This window comes from Thunnus thynnus, chromosome 15 (genome assembly GCF_963924715.1).
Source record: "Thunnus thynnus chromosome 15, fThuThy2.1, whole genome shotgun sequence".
NCBI lineage: Eukaryota > Metazoa > Chordata > Actinopteri > Scombriformes > Scombridae > Thunnus > Thunnus thynnus.
The window spans coordinates 3290971-3310206 of NC_089531.1; the positions used below are offsets into that span (position 1 = coordinate 3290971).

A 19236-nucleotide genomic window follows, 5' to 3' on the forward strand; every position below is an offset into this window, starting at 1 on the left:
AGCGTTGATGTTCAGTGGTACCTTTTTCTGGGTCACATCTTTTTTGTGCAGAGATTCCAACTGAATAAGAGGCAAAGGAGGAGATTTAATAAACATAAATGCATCTCCACACTCTTAAAGCTTTAGCTCGAGTTTTTTGTGGAAGAACAGCACAAACCTGACCCCAATGGCTCCCAATAAAATATACAGTGTGTGCAGTACAATGTAGTTATTACAATGATTTGTGAAATTTTAATGCGATAATGACTTATTGGTGTTGAATGCTCTGTCTGTCTTTAAGATAGCCTGCTCTCGGCAATGTCAACATGGGTCTTAAGTTCTTTTGTAAAAGACCAGTTTGCAAACTGAAAATTATCTTCCTTTTATAGCTCCTTTCAAAGCTTCCTGCTCACAGACAAAAGTTTTCTCTGCTCAGCTCAGCAGCATCCCTTCACCTAATAACGCTCCCCCCTCCCTCCCCCGCTCCCCAATTCGCTTGCTCTCGTTGAGAATTTAAAACGCACTTGCATTTCTGACTTTCTGCACGACTCCCCCGTGGGTGTGACGGACACCTCCCAACCCTCGGCGGCAGTCGGCCGGGGCTGTTTGCACAAGATTCTCCATGAAAAATAGATGAGAATTAAGTTCCCATCTCTACAGGCGAGGCCTTTTTGTCTTTGCCAGGCTGTTTGCTCGGCATCCAATACTTGTCTCTGCGTGAGAATACAATCTCACGGAGAAGATGCATGGCGTGTGTGTGTTTATATATCTGTGTGTGTTTGTGTGTGTGTGGAGCTGCTGCAAAGGAACCGGCAGGTTTTTCTTTAGAGGCGTGAGAGAGAAAAAAAAACAACCAGCAAAGCTACATGGAATAAAGCGCATAGATATTTTTATGTGCATACAGAATACACTTGCTTCCAGTGGCGGGCAAATATACATATTTCATGCAAACACATGAACACGCAGGTGGAACTCACACTGGTACACACACCAAGACTCAAAAACATTTCGACTACACTACAAACAGAAAAGGTGCGAAATCTGCTTCTCAAATCATGTGGGATTTGAGCGGCGCTCTCCAGACGAGAGAATGTCCTTTGTTTCCCGAGACACAGAGCTAAACCCTGAGCCGAAATCCCATGCAACCCTCACTCTCATCCCCCAGGTTGGTGAGATAATTGCTACAGTATTCCTTATGTGTGTTTGTATATAAATATATTTGCCTGTTGTTGAATGCGGCCGGCTTCACATTCTCTCTCTCTCCGTTGAAAATCAGGATTATCCTTCCTGTGCTGAACTGAAGTTTCTTTGCATACCTACATAGTAGTTTTCTGACACGCACAAAGAGGCGGTTCACCCGAAATTGCTGCAGAAGTGTTTGGCAATAGGTCTTATCGGATTGACTAAATCTTGTATTGTGGGGAAAAGATGCAGACAGCTCTTCCACATTAAATGTTATCACCACGTGTCATATAGAGAGACAACACGTGTGCATTTTTGTCTCAAACAGACACACAAAAATTTTTAAAAATTCCTTCTAAAAGGTGCATTTTCTAAATAATCAATATGTTTTTTCTTGTTGTTTTGTTTTGGGTGAACCATCCCTTTAAGCCTCCAGAGCGTCAGAGCTCTCTAAAAGGCGTCAATCACAGTGTAGGTATTTAAAGAAGTCGGCGGCAGCAGATGGCTTACCTCATAATGAGGACACAAACACAGGAAAGAGTTTGTGGGTTTTTATATTATATTTTCCACCCGCTGGCTTTTTCTTCACTTTTTTTATTTCATAGTTAACCAAATCAGATCGGGGAATGTGTTGTGAATAGATATACATATTTATTATTTGGGATTTGGCTCTGACGGTGTGAAAACGATGGAGGGGGGGGGGTATGTGGCTGTTGACCCTGGAAATGTGTTTTTTGGCATCACAGTGCTTTACAATGGCCTTATTCCAGTGTTTTAAGCAGCGGCGTCTTAATGTTGAAAACACAACAACACCGTTTAGGAGCTCAGTGAAATGTGATCACACTTCTCGTGCAGAATAACAGTATTATTGAGCATTCATACACAGGGTCAAGGCCATTGTAAATTGGATATTTTGTAGATGAGTTTGGATTTAGCCTGTGTTGTGTAGTACATCTAGACACTCCTGCTGAGGACAGGAGAGGAATAGTACACAGATGCTATTCCAGTGCTTTTCCCTTTGGTGCCCCTTCTGTCTCTTTCTCTCCTTTGCGGTTAAAAAGAAAAAAGTCACATTCACTCCTTTTTCTCGTCGTCCTCTCGCCCCCCCTCTGACGACAATTTCAAAAGCGCAGAAAGAAAAAGAATGGAATGAAAATGAGATTAGGACAAGGGGAGGGATAAGATAGGAAAGGAAAGACAGAGGAGACGGAGACATAGAGAGAGTGTGAGCTTGTGAAAATGATTACAAGGGAAGGTTAGAGAGAGAGAAAAGTAAAAGGGGGGGGGGGGTAGGCCTGCAGGCGGCTGTCAGGGCCAACAACTAATCAGGATGAGAGGCAGGGGCGTCGCTTTGATGCAAGACGGTAAGTGGAACAGAGAAGAAGACCTGTCTTATACCCACAGCGACAAGCACAATGAGGCCTCTCGTCAGTACGCGGGGAAAAGACGAGGAAGAGGAGGACAATGGGACTTTTTTTGCTTTTTAATGTGACATCTGTGCAAGCTAATCTCTCTGATGTGTATCCTCCCACTTGGATGAGATACAGTGTTTTTTTTTTGTTTATTATTTCCCTTTCTTAATTGTTAACAACACAGATGGAGCGACTGCCGCCGTAACTCTGGAGGGAGTTCAGTCTAACTTAACTCAGTCACAGTGAACAGCTGCACATAAGTGAAACAGAAGGAGAAAGCAGGATCTGTGAAACCTGAACGATGATGCTGTGTGTGACTAGTTAAGGATAAACAAGTGACATTTTTTGTCAGCACATCATCTGTTCATAGCAACACCGTTTTGACACAGCAGAGCTATTATTGATACATGCGGAGCTGAACAGTTGACTCATATCTGCTGGAAATGATATATCTTTAAAGTGAGTCCTTAAAACAGTAGTCAGGTGTTCATATGAACATTAAACCTTGTTTTTCTTGCTATAATAACCCCTCCTGGTTATACTGACTATTAGATTATCTCCTCCAAATACGATCATGTAAGTGGGGGACAAAATCCACAGTCCTCGTTTTGAGAAGAGGTGTATTTAAGCAGTAGCATCACACAGTAATGAGTAAAAGCAATCGGCACAATTTGGCCAATTGGAGATGATTGGAGAGGTTCAGGGACACCAGTGACACCACAAACTAAAAACTCCCGAGCTCCCATAAGGTTAGACCTAGAGGTCTGGTGTTTTATACAGGTTGACAAGATGTAGAAGGTTTATGGTGTTCTGCATAGTTCTGGCATAAAGCATGTCCTAATTATTGTTATTCAAATATGACTCATGATAGACGAGGACCAAAAACTGATGTAGTTTTGTTTGTGTTTTAGCCTCATGCTAAACAAACACATTTCCAGAAACTAGAAGATGTCACTTGTCAAATGAAGCCTAATACATGCATCATGGCCTTACAGTTCTTCCATTTGGGTGCCAAAGAGGCAAATATTCTATAAAAAGGGTGGATGTTAAGGGGTTAAAAGTTTATCTGAAGATAATATGAGGCTTTAACTGTCTGAGTTTGTCATATAAAGTGGAAATCTTCCACAATTACAGTCCTTTAAGTAAAAACGTCCCTCTTTGTGTCGCGATAGGTAGCGTTTTCCTGCTCGACTGCAGTGGAAGTATAGTAACAAAAAGAGGCACTAAAAAGACTGTAACTTTGAAAGATATCTTCCTTACTTAACTCATTTGGACGCTGAAGCTTCATATTCGCTTCAAATAAGCTTTTAAATACATTTTTACACAGAAGGAGGACTGTGGATTTTGTCCTCCATCACTTCCATTGTAAGGTTATTATGAAGGGATCTTCTAATGGTCAGTATGAACAGGAGGAATGATTACAGCAAGAACAACATGTTTCACTGTTTATTTGGGCTCCTGACTGTTGACTTGAAAAAATATAAATCTTTTAATCAAAATTATAAACTGTTGAATGAAAGCTCATCTTTTTATTTTCAACCACTGACTGAATGAAGTTGAACTCCATCTGTTGTTATGGACGTTATCCACTAATACGCATCAGTTATGACAGTCTGGGTTTCTGATATGAAGACAGAATATTTGAGGTTTGGACTTTGCATGACAGGGAATTTTCATTCATCATTCATATATTTACAGTATATTTCAAACCGACAATTATTGTGTGAAGCTGTTTTATTTTCTTGTGTTTCTGTCCAGTTTCATCGCCACGGAGGTTTCGTGCCAAAGTCCTGAGTCCCAGCAAGCTGCACATCTCATGGAAAGAACCAAAAGGAGAGTTTGAAAGCTACAAAGTGATTTACACCACACAACCAGGTAAGATCCAGTCATAAAAACGGCCAAAAGACTGTATTTCATAAAGAAAATGATCATATTTTGTTGCTTTACTGGATTTGAACCCCAGTCTGTTTGTTATTGATACTTTTATCTTGAAGACGGACGGATGTTATGTTTGTTTTTAGATAGAGTTCTTAAAAAATGACCAAATTTTGTTGTATCCTGGTGGACAGATAGAAGAGCAAGCGACAAGAAAAAGACATTGATGTGACTAGTGCTGTAACTATTAGTTGATTATTCAGTTAGTTGATCGACAGAAAATTAATCTGCAACTATTTTTGATTGTTGAATAATGTAGTTTTAGTCATTTTTAAGGAAAAATGGCAAATATTTGCTGGTCGCAGCTTCTCAAATGTGAGGATTTGAGTTTGTCATACATAGAAAACAAAACAAGACATTTGAAGGCGTCAACTTGGGCTTTAAGAAAGTATAATAGGCATTTTTCACTATTTTCACTAAAATATCAACGTCGAAAACAATCAGCAGATTAATCGATAATGAAAATAATCTTTAGTCGCAGCCCCAGATGTGCTGTTACATACACACTAGGGGTGTGCCCGAATACAAATACATTATTCGGCAAAGCACAAATAGTGGGTTTTATACGAATATTTGTTTCATACTAATATTAAAAAGAATATTTGTTGGGGGTGTTCCCCAGAGATAAAGCTGAGCTGCTGACACAAGTAAAGTGCTCCCAATGGACTCTCCATGACCTGTTGTTCCCCTTCTCCTTTCCACAAAGTCAGGTTGTAAAAAATAGGCAATAAATGAAAAGTGCAAAGCAATAATTGCCTTTGAAGTTCCTCCCTACACGTTACATGGTGTGCTGTCTCTGTGTTATGGGTGTATAAAATTTTCTAAAATTAAAAGTGTCATAAAAACAAAAACTGAATTTTTAAGCCTCTTTCCACTTTTATTCGAATACAAATACAGATACAAATACAAATACTGGGATCTCTGCGCATCCCTAACACACACACACACACACACCTTTACCAGGAGCTACTTCAAACATGTTTTCAAATGTAAAGTAGGTGTTTGTGTCATGAGAGTCTTCACCAACGATTCATTCATAACAAACAGGCTACAGAAGGTTAAAAGACCAGAAAATGAACCTGAAACAACAAACTGTTTCATTCGAGGCTTCGGCTTCGCCAGTCAGAGAATCGTTCAGTGTTTGTGGAGCTTTGCTCTCAACAGAAAAACCTTCTAGTTTGAACTTGATTCATCCAGGGGAAATCTGACAAGGAATTCACACTCCTCCTCCTCCTGTACAGTCCTGCCTGGTGTTCACACACTTACCCACATTCACACCTGGAAAAGCTGAGCGGTTCAACCCCTGTGATGGATTGGTTGACTATTGCCTTGCTTAAGGGCTCTTCAGCAGTATGTTTTGGAGGTCATAAAAAGAAGAACCTCCATCGCTGCTTGTAGTTAAAACCAATGTTGTACCCAGACGACACCAACATGGGATTTGTTGTAAAAATGACTGAGTAGAATGCAGGTTAATTCAGTTACTGTCCAAAACCACTTTATGGTGTTTCTCTTTAGCCGAAGGGACAAAAATTCTAGTTATGCACCGAGGAGCACAGTAGTTGGACGTCTTCCCCCGAGGGAGAAGAAATTTTCACCTGCATGTTGGTTCATAACTGCAGAGAAAGAGACACATAACCACACACACAGGATCTGATATAACTGATACGGGGGCGGGGGGCTGCTCTGGTGCCCGCTGTGTGGTCGATTTTGGGTTTATTGAGGAGAGATTTATCTAAGTTTGTTTTCTATAATGCCTGAAAATGATTTAGTGTGCTGATTTGTTGGTCTGGCAGGACTCAGCATGTGTCTCTGGAGCTCAGCTGGAGGTTTGGAGTGTTGTTAATTGGCACGGACCAAAGATTGAATCCAGTTCAGGTGTTGTTTCAAGTGAGATGTTGAGTATTCCAGTGATGAGGTGTGACCCGCGCAACATAACATAAATGCGGAAAGAGACTAAATATAACAGTGTAACCCAATAAAACCCCAAAATGACCATAATTTTCTCTCTAAAACAGCAAATATTGTATCGTATAACCTTCACGAAGGGAGGATTTATTTGCAGGGTTGCCCTGCGTTAGTTTTATCCAGGTGTTCCAAATAAACTGGTAACTGAGTGTAAGCTGACACCAGGCGTCCACCATCACTGTCAGTCTCAGGTTCAGGTACATAAATGCTGGTTTTAACACAGACATTATGTTGGTTTTATTGCACTTATACTCACATTAATTCTATATCATAGATTGACTGTAATCATAGTTATAAGGTTGAGTAAATATGTGCACTGTTTTTAAGCTGCCCTGTGATTATGATCATAATGGAGTTTTTTTATTGCAGTGAGAGAAAACAGGTGCACTACAGATGTTTTTAATGTTTATGGATGTGATGCAAAGCTGTAAGGTTTAATGTTGTGATTATAGTGTGATGAGTTTATAAAGTGCATCATGTGATATCAGGGTGACATGTGACACCAATTTTTTTTTTTTTCCCAGGATGGCGAAGTCATGACCCGCCCTAGTCCTCCTCTGACAACGAATACAAGCCAATCAGAGTCATGACTTCGCCATCCTAGGAAAAAAAAAATCACGTATTGCTGGATTTTCTGTGGGGCAGGCCATCATGTTGGGAGTAAACACGACTTTCCCTCATTTTTAAATTTAAATTAAGGTTTTCTCTTGAGATACATGATCTCGAGAGGAGACCTGGTCAAAATACAACAGAAAAGGATCTGAGAAATATGAGCGAGATAAAACTTGTCTATTTAAAACAGTTAAATTCCTCATGAAAAATGTTTTAAACATGATGCTTTAATGTTTCCAGATGAAGTTTATCTTAATTTTTTTCCCGGCCGAAGGTGCATGATATGAAAATGGATACTGAAGATGATCCATCTAGATGTCTGATCTGGTCTGATAGCTGTTAGGTCAACCCAACTAACATGTATAAATACAGTGATGTGTTCCAGCATTCAATATAAAATGATGACTGAGCTGTGACTCTGACGCATGCAGGGCGTCAACATGACCTTCTCACTCCTGTTACCGTGTAATTTGGGCCACCACTTCAAATTGTTGTTGGTTTTAAGGAAGAGAAGATGACGTTCAGTTCTTATTCTTCCAGCATGGAAACTAGAAACTAGAAATCTTTCTATATATTATTGAACTGCTCAGTAAAGAACTGTTTCTATGTTTTTAGGCCTCAACAGGTTTAGGTTTTTTATTGTTGGTGCAGGTTGTTAAACATGATCAGTGGGCTGTGACATAAATAATAGTTGTATCTAATGTTTTTTTGTTGTATTTTTATTTATAGAAAATCACTGGATTTCAAAGCTTGTACGGTCTTAATTTAACACTCTGCTCAGTTTCACTCCACTGCACTGACAACTAAATGATTTAGGTTGGATTTAGGTGTTACTCATTTGAATATAGAAATTAAAAACAGAAGGAGATACCTCACAAATAATGTAGACTATGTGTGTGTGTTACGCTGAGCATGTAAGTTGGACAAATGGTGACCAAATTGTTGCAGACTAGACTTGTATGTTCAGGTTTTTATTGCAGTGCAGAGAAAATTGGAACACATTAGTTTGTTCTTCACTGTTTTATTGTTGTGATGAAATGTTTCAAACATTAAGATTGTAATCAGCGTGAACTGCTACCTACTCAGTCAGTTCGCCTTACAGGAACACATTTGAATCAAATAGGTTTTCAGACCATTGGGACATTTCATTTCCTGCTGGTTGTTCTCTTTTCTTTCTCTTTATTTTCTGTTTTACCAGTAAAGAAGACATCAGGGTGCAGAGGGACATTATTACAGTGGAAAAAGTGCAGCTGCATGTGTAAAAACTGTAAAAAAAAAAAAAAACTGTCTTCTACTCCTGTTACTGTTATGATGGAAAGAATTCATAAAGCCTTAAGTTATAGCACAGTTAAACAAGTTTCCCAATATAAGGTGTGAGGTCCAGCAGGGGTCCTTCAGGGGGTTTGTGGAGATATATAGTTTTTCACTCACCAGACACTCAAAACAATAAGGAAGCAGCATAAGAAACAATATATATAATACAAAGTCATTAATTTATTTCCCAGAAGATCTCATAGCTAACACTTCTTCTATTTCATGTATTAGTGGTGAATTTGGGGAATCATTGTCCTGTTTGAGTTGTTATTGTAAGCAAACAATATGTTTTTGGTTACATACCATCCCGATTAAAATGCATTGAGTGTATCCGCAGGCATAAAAATAATTAATTTCCTATCTCAAAAAACATTTCACAACCTTTTTTTATTATGTTAATCTCCTTTTTTAACGGTGTATTGCTTCATATATGGCACATTACTGCCACCATCTGTCACTCTGCATCAACACCCTCTGCATAATAACTAGAATATATATATTAAATCACACACCTCCTTGTGCACGTGCATGTGTGTGTCTTCATGCATGCTGTACAGGCTCTACAGCGCCATCAGTGTTCAAAAAGTCACCAAAGTATTAAAGCTTGAATTCTCTCTCTCCACTCAGAAATGTGTTTTTCTTCCTGTTACATCAGTTGGATATCTGAGCTTCACTGTATGTGCAGAGTTTGACACTTGAAGGCTGTTTTCACATTAACTTGCTGTGAGAAAGTGGGAAGTTTCTCTGTGCTCACTGAAAATGTGTCCAACAGATCAACTTTTGAAATGAAAAATATTTGCATATTCATAGATTCTGTATTTTTCAATGAGGGGAAGAAGGATTAGATGTCATTTTAAGGGTTTTTATGGAAGTAAATGAACTTTTTTGTGGAAATAACAAGTGATTTGTTCAGTCTAGAATGGAGACAATTCATTTTTGAGTCGTCATTGACTTAACATTTTAGGATAGATACAGGCTTTAAACATTTTACCCGCTTTATTTAATGTATTTACCGCTACACTGCTTGAAACTCTGAGATCCATCGTGGGCTGAGGTTTTGAAGGTGAAGTCAGTCGTCAGCCAGCGGCGGCGGAGTAAACCCGTAGCTTTCAGTGTGCGGCTCAGCCGTCTGTTTGATCACATTAATGGAGAAAATGTCAGATAAGATGCAGTAAGCACAGAGCCGGCCGTCCCCTGACACCGCGAGGGAGAGTTAGCTGGATGGATGGATGGAGAGAACGACAGAGGAATATATAAAAAGAAGGGAGATACTGGAGGGCAGGATGAAGGAAGGAGCTGGTGAGCGATGAGGGAGAGAGTAAATGGAAAGAAGGGATGTTGGATATAGATAAATAAAGGACAAAGGAGGGAGAGGGTGACAGATCTGGACAAAATCTTTTTATCTGCACCTTTTTTTTTCAAATAACAAAAACATGTGTCTCTCTTTTATTCAGCCTATTATCACATAGTGTAAATGCTTTTCATTTTAACAGTAACAAGCGCTGTAACCTTACGTGTGCTAGAAAGCTTTACTGCCTTTTTTTTTTGTGTAATCTTAAGAGATTTTCAAATACGCTTGACATTTTAACCAAAGCACGATGGCCTCATTTCTGAGACATGCCCACACAGCTCGCTTTGCAACATGTTGCCTTTGGGTAGTGCTTAGTTTTGAAAGAAAAGACAGAGAGAGAGAGAGAGAAGGGGGGAAAAAAATCTCATTTAAAAAGGTAACTGGAAGTTTCAGAGAGGACTGCGTGCCTTCTGGGCCCAGTGAGGGAGATGAATGACGCTGTAGACCGCTGGTATCAGTTTGAGTGTGGTAAACATGGAAAAAGCGGTGACCGAGAGGTGGTTAATTTTCCTGAACAGCAGGGAACTTTTGTAAAGCTCTGCTGGATGGTTTCATTGAGCTTTTATTTTCTCCTGGTTGAAGTAAAGACACGACTCATAATTTTGTCTTAGTTTGAAGCAGATACATGCAGTGAATTATGATAACCTCAGTCAGGATCAGTGTTTTTATTCCTCTTTAGGTATGAAAAAAATATTTGAACCTCTTTTTTTTTTAAACACACATTTTTCAAGGAGTTTGTCCAACTTAGTGGACAGTAGGGATGTGCAGAGAGCCCAGTATTTGTATTTGTATCTGTATTTGTTGAGGCAGCAAAATTATTTGTATTTGTATTCGAATAAAAGTGGAAAGAGGCTTAAAAAAATCCTGTTTTTGTTTTTATGACACTTTTAATTTTAGAAAATTAAAGTGTTACAATAGGTGTTCATAAATAAACTACCTTATGAAGGAAGTCCCCGCATTGGGTCTCAAACTGGAGTCTCCCAGATCATAGACGACTGCACTGATTACTGAACTAAACTTTACTCATCGCCTCATAACAGACAGACCTCTACCTATTTATACACCCATAACACAGAGACAGCACACCACGTAACATGTAGAGAAGAATGTCAAAGGCGATTCTTGCTTTGCACTTTTCATTTATTGCCTATTTTTTACAACCTAAATTTGTGGAAAGGAGAAGAGGAACAACAGGTTATGGAGAGTCCATTGGGAGCACTTTGCATGTGTCAGTAGCTCAGCTTTATCTCTGGGGAACACCCCCAACTCCAGGAGTGATGTCCAAATAAAGAAATGTGTGTCATGTAGCAGGTGGATGTGACTCCCCTCGTTGAGACCTGCTGATAGACGTCACAGCAGAGCAGAGGAGAGACACTGAGATAATGATGTAACCGACCTGCGCGCTGGTATTTGACATGGGTTTTTTTTCTTCCTGAAAAAAAAAAAAAAATTTATTTGTATGAAACAAATATTCATAAAAAACCCAGTCCAGTGCTCGCCGTACATCGTCGGAGAAACACTGATTTTTTTTAGGTAAAACTGCTTTATTCAGTATTTTTACCTGTAATTTCTGGGTCCGTTTGTTCCGGAGAGGAGGAGACCTCTGCGGGTAATTCGGCTTCCGGTAAAAACATCCTGAACGATGAACACTGGAGTAATCCTATCCCGGTGAAGCTGGTTGTTTAACAACGAAGACAACAACTCCCATGATCCCATGCTACTTCACACCGTCATCACACTCCGTCTTTTCTTATTGTTTTAATTGAGACCCCTAGAGGCTGAAATTACATATTGTGCGTTTAAAACCCATGCATATATATAAGAAAACAGCTTTTGAACAGCTGTCCACTGTAGTGACCACTATGCATGAAAGGGTTAAATAATCACAATGGGAAATATTTAACGGGATTGCATTAACATTTTCATAAAAATATACATATCTTAATTGTATATTTTTGTCTTAACTTTCATTCCTGTTTGTAAAGCATCTTTGCATGTGTTGTTGTTTTGCTGTCACTTGTTTTGTTGGACCAAATGGTGAAGATTAGATTTTTTGGAAGCAAAACATTTTCCATAAAGAACTTGGCTTTGAAAACTGACAATTTTTAAGGAGATTTATTGATACTAGCAGCAGCAGCAAAAGTAAAGGAACTTAGCAGATGGAAAAATGACAAATTAAATTTACTTTAACAAAAAATAAAAAAAAGAAAAGCAGTGAATAAACACTTTTCTTTCATCACAAATCTCTAAACTAATTTGCATGCGTGTCTTCTGATGATCTTGGACTTCTCAGTCAATATCTGCGGACATGACAGACGCTCTCTCGAAGCCAGGAAATAGAAACCTACGCTTCTCAGTCAATCTGTAAACTGCTGCCTTCTGCCAAATCCTCAGTCTGCTTCTAACACAGCCAGGCATATTATTTGGCAGGATTAGTATGCGGAATTCATATCTTATATTTGATTTAATTATATGATTTTTATTTATTCTCCTTATTACATTCTTATTCTTGATTGATACCTCTGACTGTTTGTTCTTATGATTCCCGTCTCTTCTTTGCTGCTTTGATGAGTCGTCTTCGCCTCGGGCTTTAATGAAGTTAATCTTCCCTCCGCTCTGTTTTTTGATGCCAGAGGGCTTTCTCTGTGTTCCTTTCTGAGCAATCGTGTCACTTTTAAATGCAGCTGAAGACGTTTTCACATATTTGAGAATAGTTTGAAGTCATTCGAAACTACAGTCTGGTCTGGTGGTTTGAGAGACTGTTCAATAACTGAAGTGTCATCGATGGCATTTTCCTCAACAGCGAGTGTCTTCATCAGCAGCCGAAGTGTCCTTGAGCGAGATATCGAGCCCCAACTTGCTCACACACTTTAAATAACTGAAGTATCAAAGAGGTAGTGAAGGACCCGCCAGTTTTAGCCTCTCAAAACTAATGTCACTAAGTCCATTAAGTCCATTAATTCAATGTATTTTTGTTGTAGTAGGGAACTTAGCAGTGTGGACAGCACACGTTGTTCTCAGATGAGCTGCTCAAACTGTACTGGTCATAAAGTTGAACCAGTTCATCTGAGAACTGACCAACAGCGAGAAAGTCATGGGTTTGTTTTCCCCCATTAAAAGATCATTGGAACCAGAGATATTATCATTTTTGTATCTCACACATTCTTCTTGCTAGTTAAAACCATGGATGTATTAACCAGAACTGGATACTCCGTTCAAAGATGGCACCTCGCTCATTCCCATGAAAGCTGCTCAGTGGTGCTTGAAGCCAGAAAAGTGTCTGAATGTTCCAGAAAATGTTTCTGTAAGACTTCATCTGACCGAGCTGACTGACTTCTTGTTGGCTCAACACTCACATGATTGAAATAAATTCAATCATACGGCTCTGGACAAATGTTACTGCATCAAATTCTGATAACAGAAAGAGTCGTTTTACAGTGTTTGTAACTCGCACCATTTTACAGTGATGGTTTATTGGCCAGTGTGCGTCACTTAACAGACCCGTAAATTGTAATTACATGGTTTGGCCATTATGTTCCTGGAGGCTTGGTCAAAACCTGCAGCAGCTCAACCGCCAACAGTTCAGTCGGAGATTTGGGTGTTACTGTGCTAATAGTGGCTAATGTAGCCTGGAGCTGCTAGCCTCTAGCAGAGATGAGGAGCTACAGAGGTCTGCTAACGTCACTTCTTTCAGAGCTGCCGAGTCTCACGCTTTGACCACGAGACTCACGCAATTGACACAGATCTCACACCATACGTGCCTTTTCTCATGCTAACTTTTCATCTTTGCTTCCTCTGATGTAAAATTTGTGATTTTTAAGTGAAGGAACAGTCATTTTTCTTTTCAAGTTCAGACAGGCTGGGGTGCAGAGCACAAGGTGCAAAATTAATGTTTTTGTCCACCGGCCAAATGTCTAGTGAATGTTCAAATGTTACCAACCACACAATAGTTTACCATTGTTGTTTTGGCTGGTGAGTGAAGCAAATCTACCTGCTACTTCCATATTTAACAGTATGCAGCTGATGCTAAATTTGTGCCCTAGCAGAGCACTTTTCACGGATCATCATCTGTTTGAACCAAAAGTGTGCAACAGCAAATCATTGCGATACGTGTTATAGCTGATAATTAATTCAGATGTTAATTCAATTAGGACCTGAGAGACGAAAGTGGATGATGGGAGCGATTTGGTGAGGAGCAGAGATCTGTCTTATCATATATTTTGATGAAAAATATGTGTAATATCCCCCCCAACACCTGTAAAGAGATTCTGACGTGTAAAATCAATAAATTAGTGATTAAATGAACCATAGAAATGACTCTCTTGTGCAGCCGGGATTCAAACCAGCAACTCTTGGTAAACGTTTTCTTCTCTCAAACCATCAGACTTTGTTATTTTCTTTCCCTTCAACAGGTGGGAAGCAGACGGAGGTTCAGATATCAAAACAGGAAGCAAAGCTCATCATCGAGGACTTTGACCCCTCTAAAGAATACAGCTTTAAGGTCATTGCAGTCCAGGGAGGACAGCAAAGCAAACCTCTTCAAGCCAAACATGAAGGTAAGAGACTGAATCATTTTCATCAACCTCCAGTAGTAGAACTCCTCTGATGAGTCATTTTGAAGGCTGGTAGCGATGTTGATAGTTATTTCAGAAATACTCTGGCTGCCTCCAGACTGTGAGTTTACAGATTTAGCACCAAATAACAAAAGCTGATAATTATCTGAACTTGAAATAAGAAATGAAGTGCGATGACCTTAAGCTGTTATGATGTTGGGTCGTAGCCACGTCTAAGTCCCACATGACAGAAAACAGCTGCTGAACTTGTCTCTGTTGAGATCGAGCTGCACTTCTGGCTCCAATCAGTGATGTCACAGCGGGTGTTTTCCATCAGCTGTGACTGGCAGAATACCTGCTGTGACATCACTGATTGGGGGTGTGGCCGCGAGAACAACAACATCACATAGCAGAGCAACGTGATTCAGGGGCTGAATTACTGTGTGTGCAGGTTGCCTTCAGAGCAACTAAAATTGATGGTGTGCATCTTATCGAGTCAAGTACAGTCAGTTTTTATGTTTATAGCCCAATATCACAAATTTGCCTCAGGGCGCTTTACAATCTGTACAGCGATACAACATCCTCTTTCCTTAGACCCTCGATTCCAATAACAAACAAAACCTTTTAATGAGGAAAACATGGAAGAAACCTCAGGAAGAGGAACAGAGGAGAAGGACGGAGAATACAAATACATTATTTGGAAAAGCACAAATAGTGGGGTTTTAACCAAGTCGAAACCTCCGGGGCTGAAAAATGAAGCCAATGCGGAAGTGCCAAAAACTGCAGTTCCTTGAATGGCCTCTTGAGGCTCCAAAAGCAAGTCAATCCCCATAGACCTCCATGTTAAAATGCCCAACTTTACAGCAGAAATAAACATGTTTACAGCCTGGTACAAACAACGGTTTTGGTCTCTAAAGCTAATTTCTCCTTTCATGACAACTGTACGGGGGGGGGATTTTTTTTATAACTCACTCGTTTAAATTTTATTAGACCGTAAAGTTCTGCATAATGAAGGACATGGCTGCTTTGAGTGACAGGTCCGCCAGCCGCTAGGTGGCTTGTTTCAGCCATTCGGCCCCGCCTCTTTGCCCATTTTTGATTGGCTGGGAGTCAGGCAGCGTCACACACTGCCAAGATGGCGACGGCCGGAGCGGCTCACTTTGAGCTTCAAAACCGCTCTTCAGAAACCAACGGGTGACGTCACGGTAACTACGTCCATATTTTTATACAGTCTATGGTTTTAACAAATATTTGTTTCATACAAATATTTTAAAAATTATTTGTGTTTAGGAAGAAAAAAAAAGTCAAATACCAGCGCGCAGGTCAGTTACATCAGCAGGTCTCAACGAGGGGAGTCACATCCACCTGCTACATGATGCACATTTCCTAATTTGTACATCACTCCCGGAGATAAAGCTGAACTACTGACACATGCAAAGTGCTCCCAAGTGACTCTCCATAACCTGTTGTTCCCCTTCTCCTTTCCACAAAGTTAGGTTGTAAAAAATAGGTAATAAATGAAAAGTGCAAAGCAATAATTGACTTTGAGATTCTTCCCTAAACGTTTCACGGTGTGCTGTCTCTGTGTTATGGGTGTATAAATAGGTAGAGGTCTGTCTGTAATGAAGCGATGAGTAAAATTTAGTTCAATAATCAGCTCATTCGTCTATGATCTGAGACTCCAGTTCAAGACCTGGTGTGGGGACCTCCTTCATAAGGTAGTTTATTCATGAACACTTATTCTAACACTTCAATTTTCTAAAATTAAAAGCGTAATAAAAATAGAAACAGGATTTTTCATCCTCTTTCCACTTTTACTCTAATACAAATACAAATAATTTTGCTGCCTCAACAAATACAGATACAAATACAAATACTGGGCCCTCTGCACATCCCTACTACATAGTTTACATCCATGTACACTAGCCTCCAGTCTTCTTTCCTGGTTTTACTGGTAAACTTCTGCATTTCTTGGCCCATTACAGCCACCTGTTGATCTGTGGAATAGTGTGATAGTAGTGGTTTAAAAACTGCACCGGGTACTTTTAGTGCTGACCTCCATTGTTTAGTGATTCTTCTGCTGTTTATCCAACTACGGTTGTTGTTGTTTACGCTGTGTGGTCGATGGAGGACGGAGAGTAAAACAACTTGAGTAAAGCAGGAGAGAATTCAAACAGCAAAATGCAGAATGAATTCAGAAATATTCCAACTGAGCTGTTTGTTTCCATCGCTGACATTCAGCTACTCACACATTGTGCATCAGGAAAACAGAAATACTACACATAGTGCTTTTAAATTGGATTCTTTAAATGCCATAAATCTACAGGCGCAGCGTGTTTCCTCCAGAAATGTATTCTTGTCGAGGTGGAGAAGACCTTTGACTCAGCATTTATTGACATCATGCAGCTCCTCAAGAAAACAGCAGGATATCACCGGATCCTCAATTACATGATCCGCTGTGCTGACATTGGTGCGACGCTGAAAAAGAAAAACACTGTTAAGCACCATTTTATTACATCTAAACGCAGGTGATGACATTTAACAACTAAAAATCATTGCTGCCATTAGCAATTAAGCTAATTAAATAGCAGCGTTGTGAGGTGTCGTAGTTTTTTAAATCATAACCGTCTTCACCTGATGTTTGATTATCAGTCGACAGATCAGTTTCTCATCCAACGAGGTAAAAGTGTAGTAAAACAAAAAAACATCAGTGTGGAGTTGCTGAGATCTTCAGACTCATCAGGACCTTTAATCTTTAATCAGACTGTGTCTAATCGATCAAACTAAAAAAGGTTTTGATGTTGTTTTTCTGTCGCTGCCTCTTGGCTGTTTAAAAAATCTGTTATTATCTGTTTTGGAATATTCTATTTTTGGCATTTTAGAAATATCTTGCACTTTTTTGTTCGATTCATTGATTGAAATGGATTGATCCACTGTGTTTTACCCTCTCCTCTCCCTTCCTCTTCCTCTTCCTCTCCCATCGTTCATTAACAGAGATTCTTACATTACGGTGTTATTTCTTCCAGCTCAGCGATCAGCCGTGGAGATGGTTCAGTCCCAGAGGAGACCAGACAGCGGAGTCACCGAGGAAAACAACGAGATCTCAGAAGGTAAGATCCCTCAGCAGGGAAACGGGAGGCGAAACCCGGCGAACAGAAACACAGAAAGAAAGACTGATGAAGGATCCGTGTTGTCGTCTGGATTCAAGACCTCTCCTGTATAACACCGGCAGAGGAATATCTTTTTTTTTTTTTAGCTTTTTTTTTAAAGGAGATTCTCTTTGAAATACCATTTACAGGAAGCTGACATTCTTCAAGAACAACTTCAAAAGGGAAAGTACGAAAAGTGTCTTATAACCAGGAACAAATTGGAGAAAACATCACTGTCTCTGCTCTCCAGAATCTCTTTTTGTGAAGAAAAGAAGTTTTTTTTTTAAAGATTTCTCCAGCAGTGACACATCAAGTTTTCATTTTCAATCCTCTGACCTTTCTCAAACTGAGATTTTAACCGAGAGAAAAAGAGCAAAAAGCAGGTAAGTGGAAGCTGAAGGAGGCCTCTGAGTTTTGTTTTAAACGGCTGCGTTCGCTGCCGGTCGGACAAATCATCGACTCACGCTGCAGATCAAAGACGGTTTCTCCTGGAAAACCATTTCATGATGTTTCCTGATTACTGTTCTCACACGTCTGAAGGAGGAAAGAAAGAAAGGCCTCGCGAATGTAATATCCCCCCCCCCCCTGCACTTACGCCGCGATTATCATCGAGCCTCGTTCCTGAAGAGAAAGTGCAAGGGAGGAAAAAGGAAATGAAATGGTGTGAAAACGGAGAGAGGAATTCAAGCGACAGCCAGGAAATGAATCGAGAAGAAACACAAGTGCGGTAAACAAGGCGATTATAATGTTGAAAGTTGATTGTAAACACCCTCAAGCTGAGATGAAACTTCACACTTTACAAGGAAAAAAAAACCAAGCAGGTAAGCTGCTGTGTGTCTTCTTCTCATACTGCAAACATCAGACGGGGTGCAAAAGATTTATACCTCAGTTAAATCTCTCAGAATTGTGAAAATGTTCTTTTTTTTTGTGTCATAAAGGTTGATTGAAATTTTGGTCCTTTTGTGGGTGTCGTCGGTGCTGCTGTGTCGTCTCTGAAAACTGAAAAGAAGTCAATAAAACTAATATGCAGAATGTTTATCTGGTAGTGTTTTGTTGACCTAAACCTCCTGACATGGTGCCGTGTTCCTTTGCAGTGTTTTGAAAATATGATGTGTCCCTTTTGTGTGAGTGCTGTTGCCTTTTTGAAAACCTTGAAACGTAGGATTTGGTGTTAATGACGGTGCAGACGAGACCTTCAAATTACTGCTTCTGCTCTCAAAGTCATCACAAAGAGGAGAAACTTTCAGATCTAAATCTACTCATCAGTTCATCTCGTTTAGTTTGTCTGCTGCAGCTTGTTTTCATATTTTCCTTTTTATGAAAATTTGCACGTTTTTTTGTGTCTCTGCTCAGAATAAGAACGAACGAAAGTAAAAAAAAAAAAAAAGAAGAAGAAACTCCACATTTGCAACAGTACTCGAGCTTTTCTCCTCACTGCGAATCTCATTTCATATTATCACCTCATCACTTCCGAAGCAATTACAGCCTGAATCCTTTAAATGAGGATTTTATTCTTCTCTGAGCGGCACCAGACACCTCGTCAGGTGAAGTTTGGTGATTGGTCTTTTTTTATTTTATTCCCCCCCCCACCTCCCATCCCCCTCACCACCACCAGACAGACAGCAGAAACTTTACAAAGCCTGTCAGGGGGATTCTTTTTCTTCTACCTGAAATAGTCTATTTTATTTTAACTCTGATGTCCTGAGGTCATTTTAATTCTGTCCGGGAATTAATGTTTTGTAATCACTGTTTTCCTGCGTTCGCTGCTCTCGTGGGGAAGGTGA

The 19236-nt window shown here is 39.8% G+C and overlaps 1 protein-coding gene across 6 annotated transcripts in view; it reads left to right on the top strand.

Annotated features, from left to right (window-relative positions):
• The window catches only part of LOC137198211 (collagen alpha-1(XIV) chain-like), a 222721-nt gene that overhangs the window by 8176 nt on the left and 195309 nt on the right, over positions 1-19236 (top strand). For 5 of the 6 annotated variants that reach the window (XM_067611887.1, XM_067611891.1, XM_067611890.1 and 2 more), the window contains exons 3-5: positions 4332-4448; positions 14163-14306; positions 17330-17413. The exons of the other annotated variant lie outside the window; for it this stretch is intronic. In XM_067611887.1, coding sequence (XP_067467988.1) covers positions 4332-4448; positions 14163-14306; positions 17330-17413 — 345 coding nt within the window. The remainder of the gene's footprint in view (positions 1-4331; positions 4449-14162; positions 14307-17329; positions 17414-19236) is intronic. 6 annotated transcript variants of the gene reach the window in all.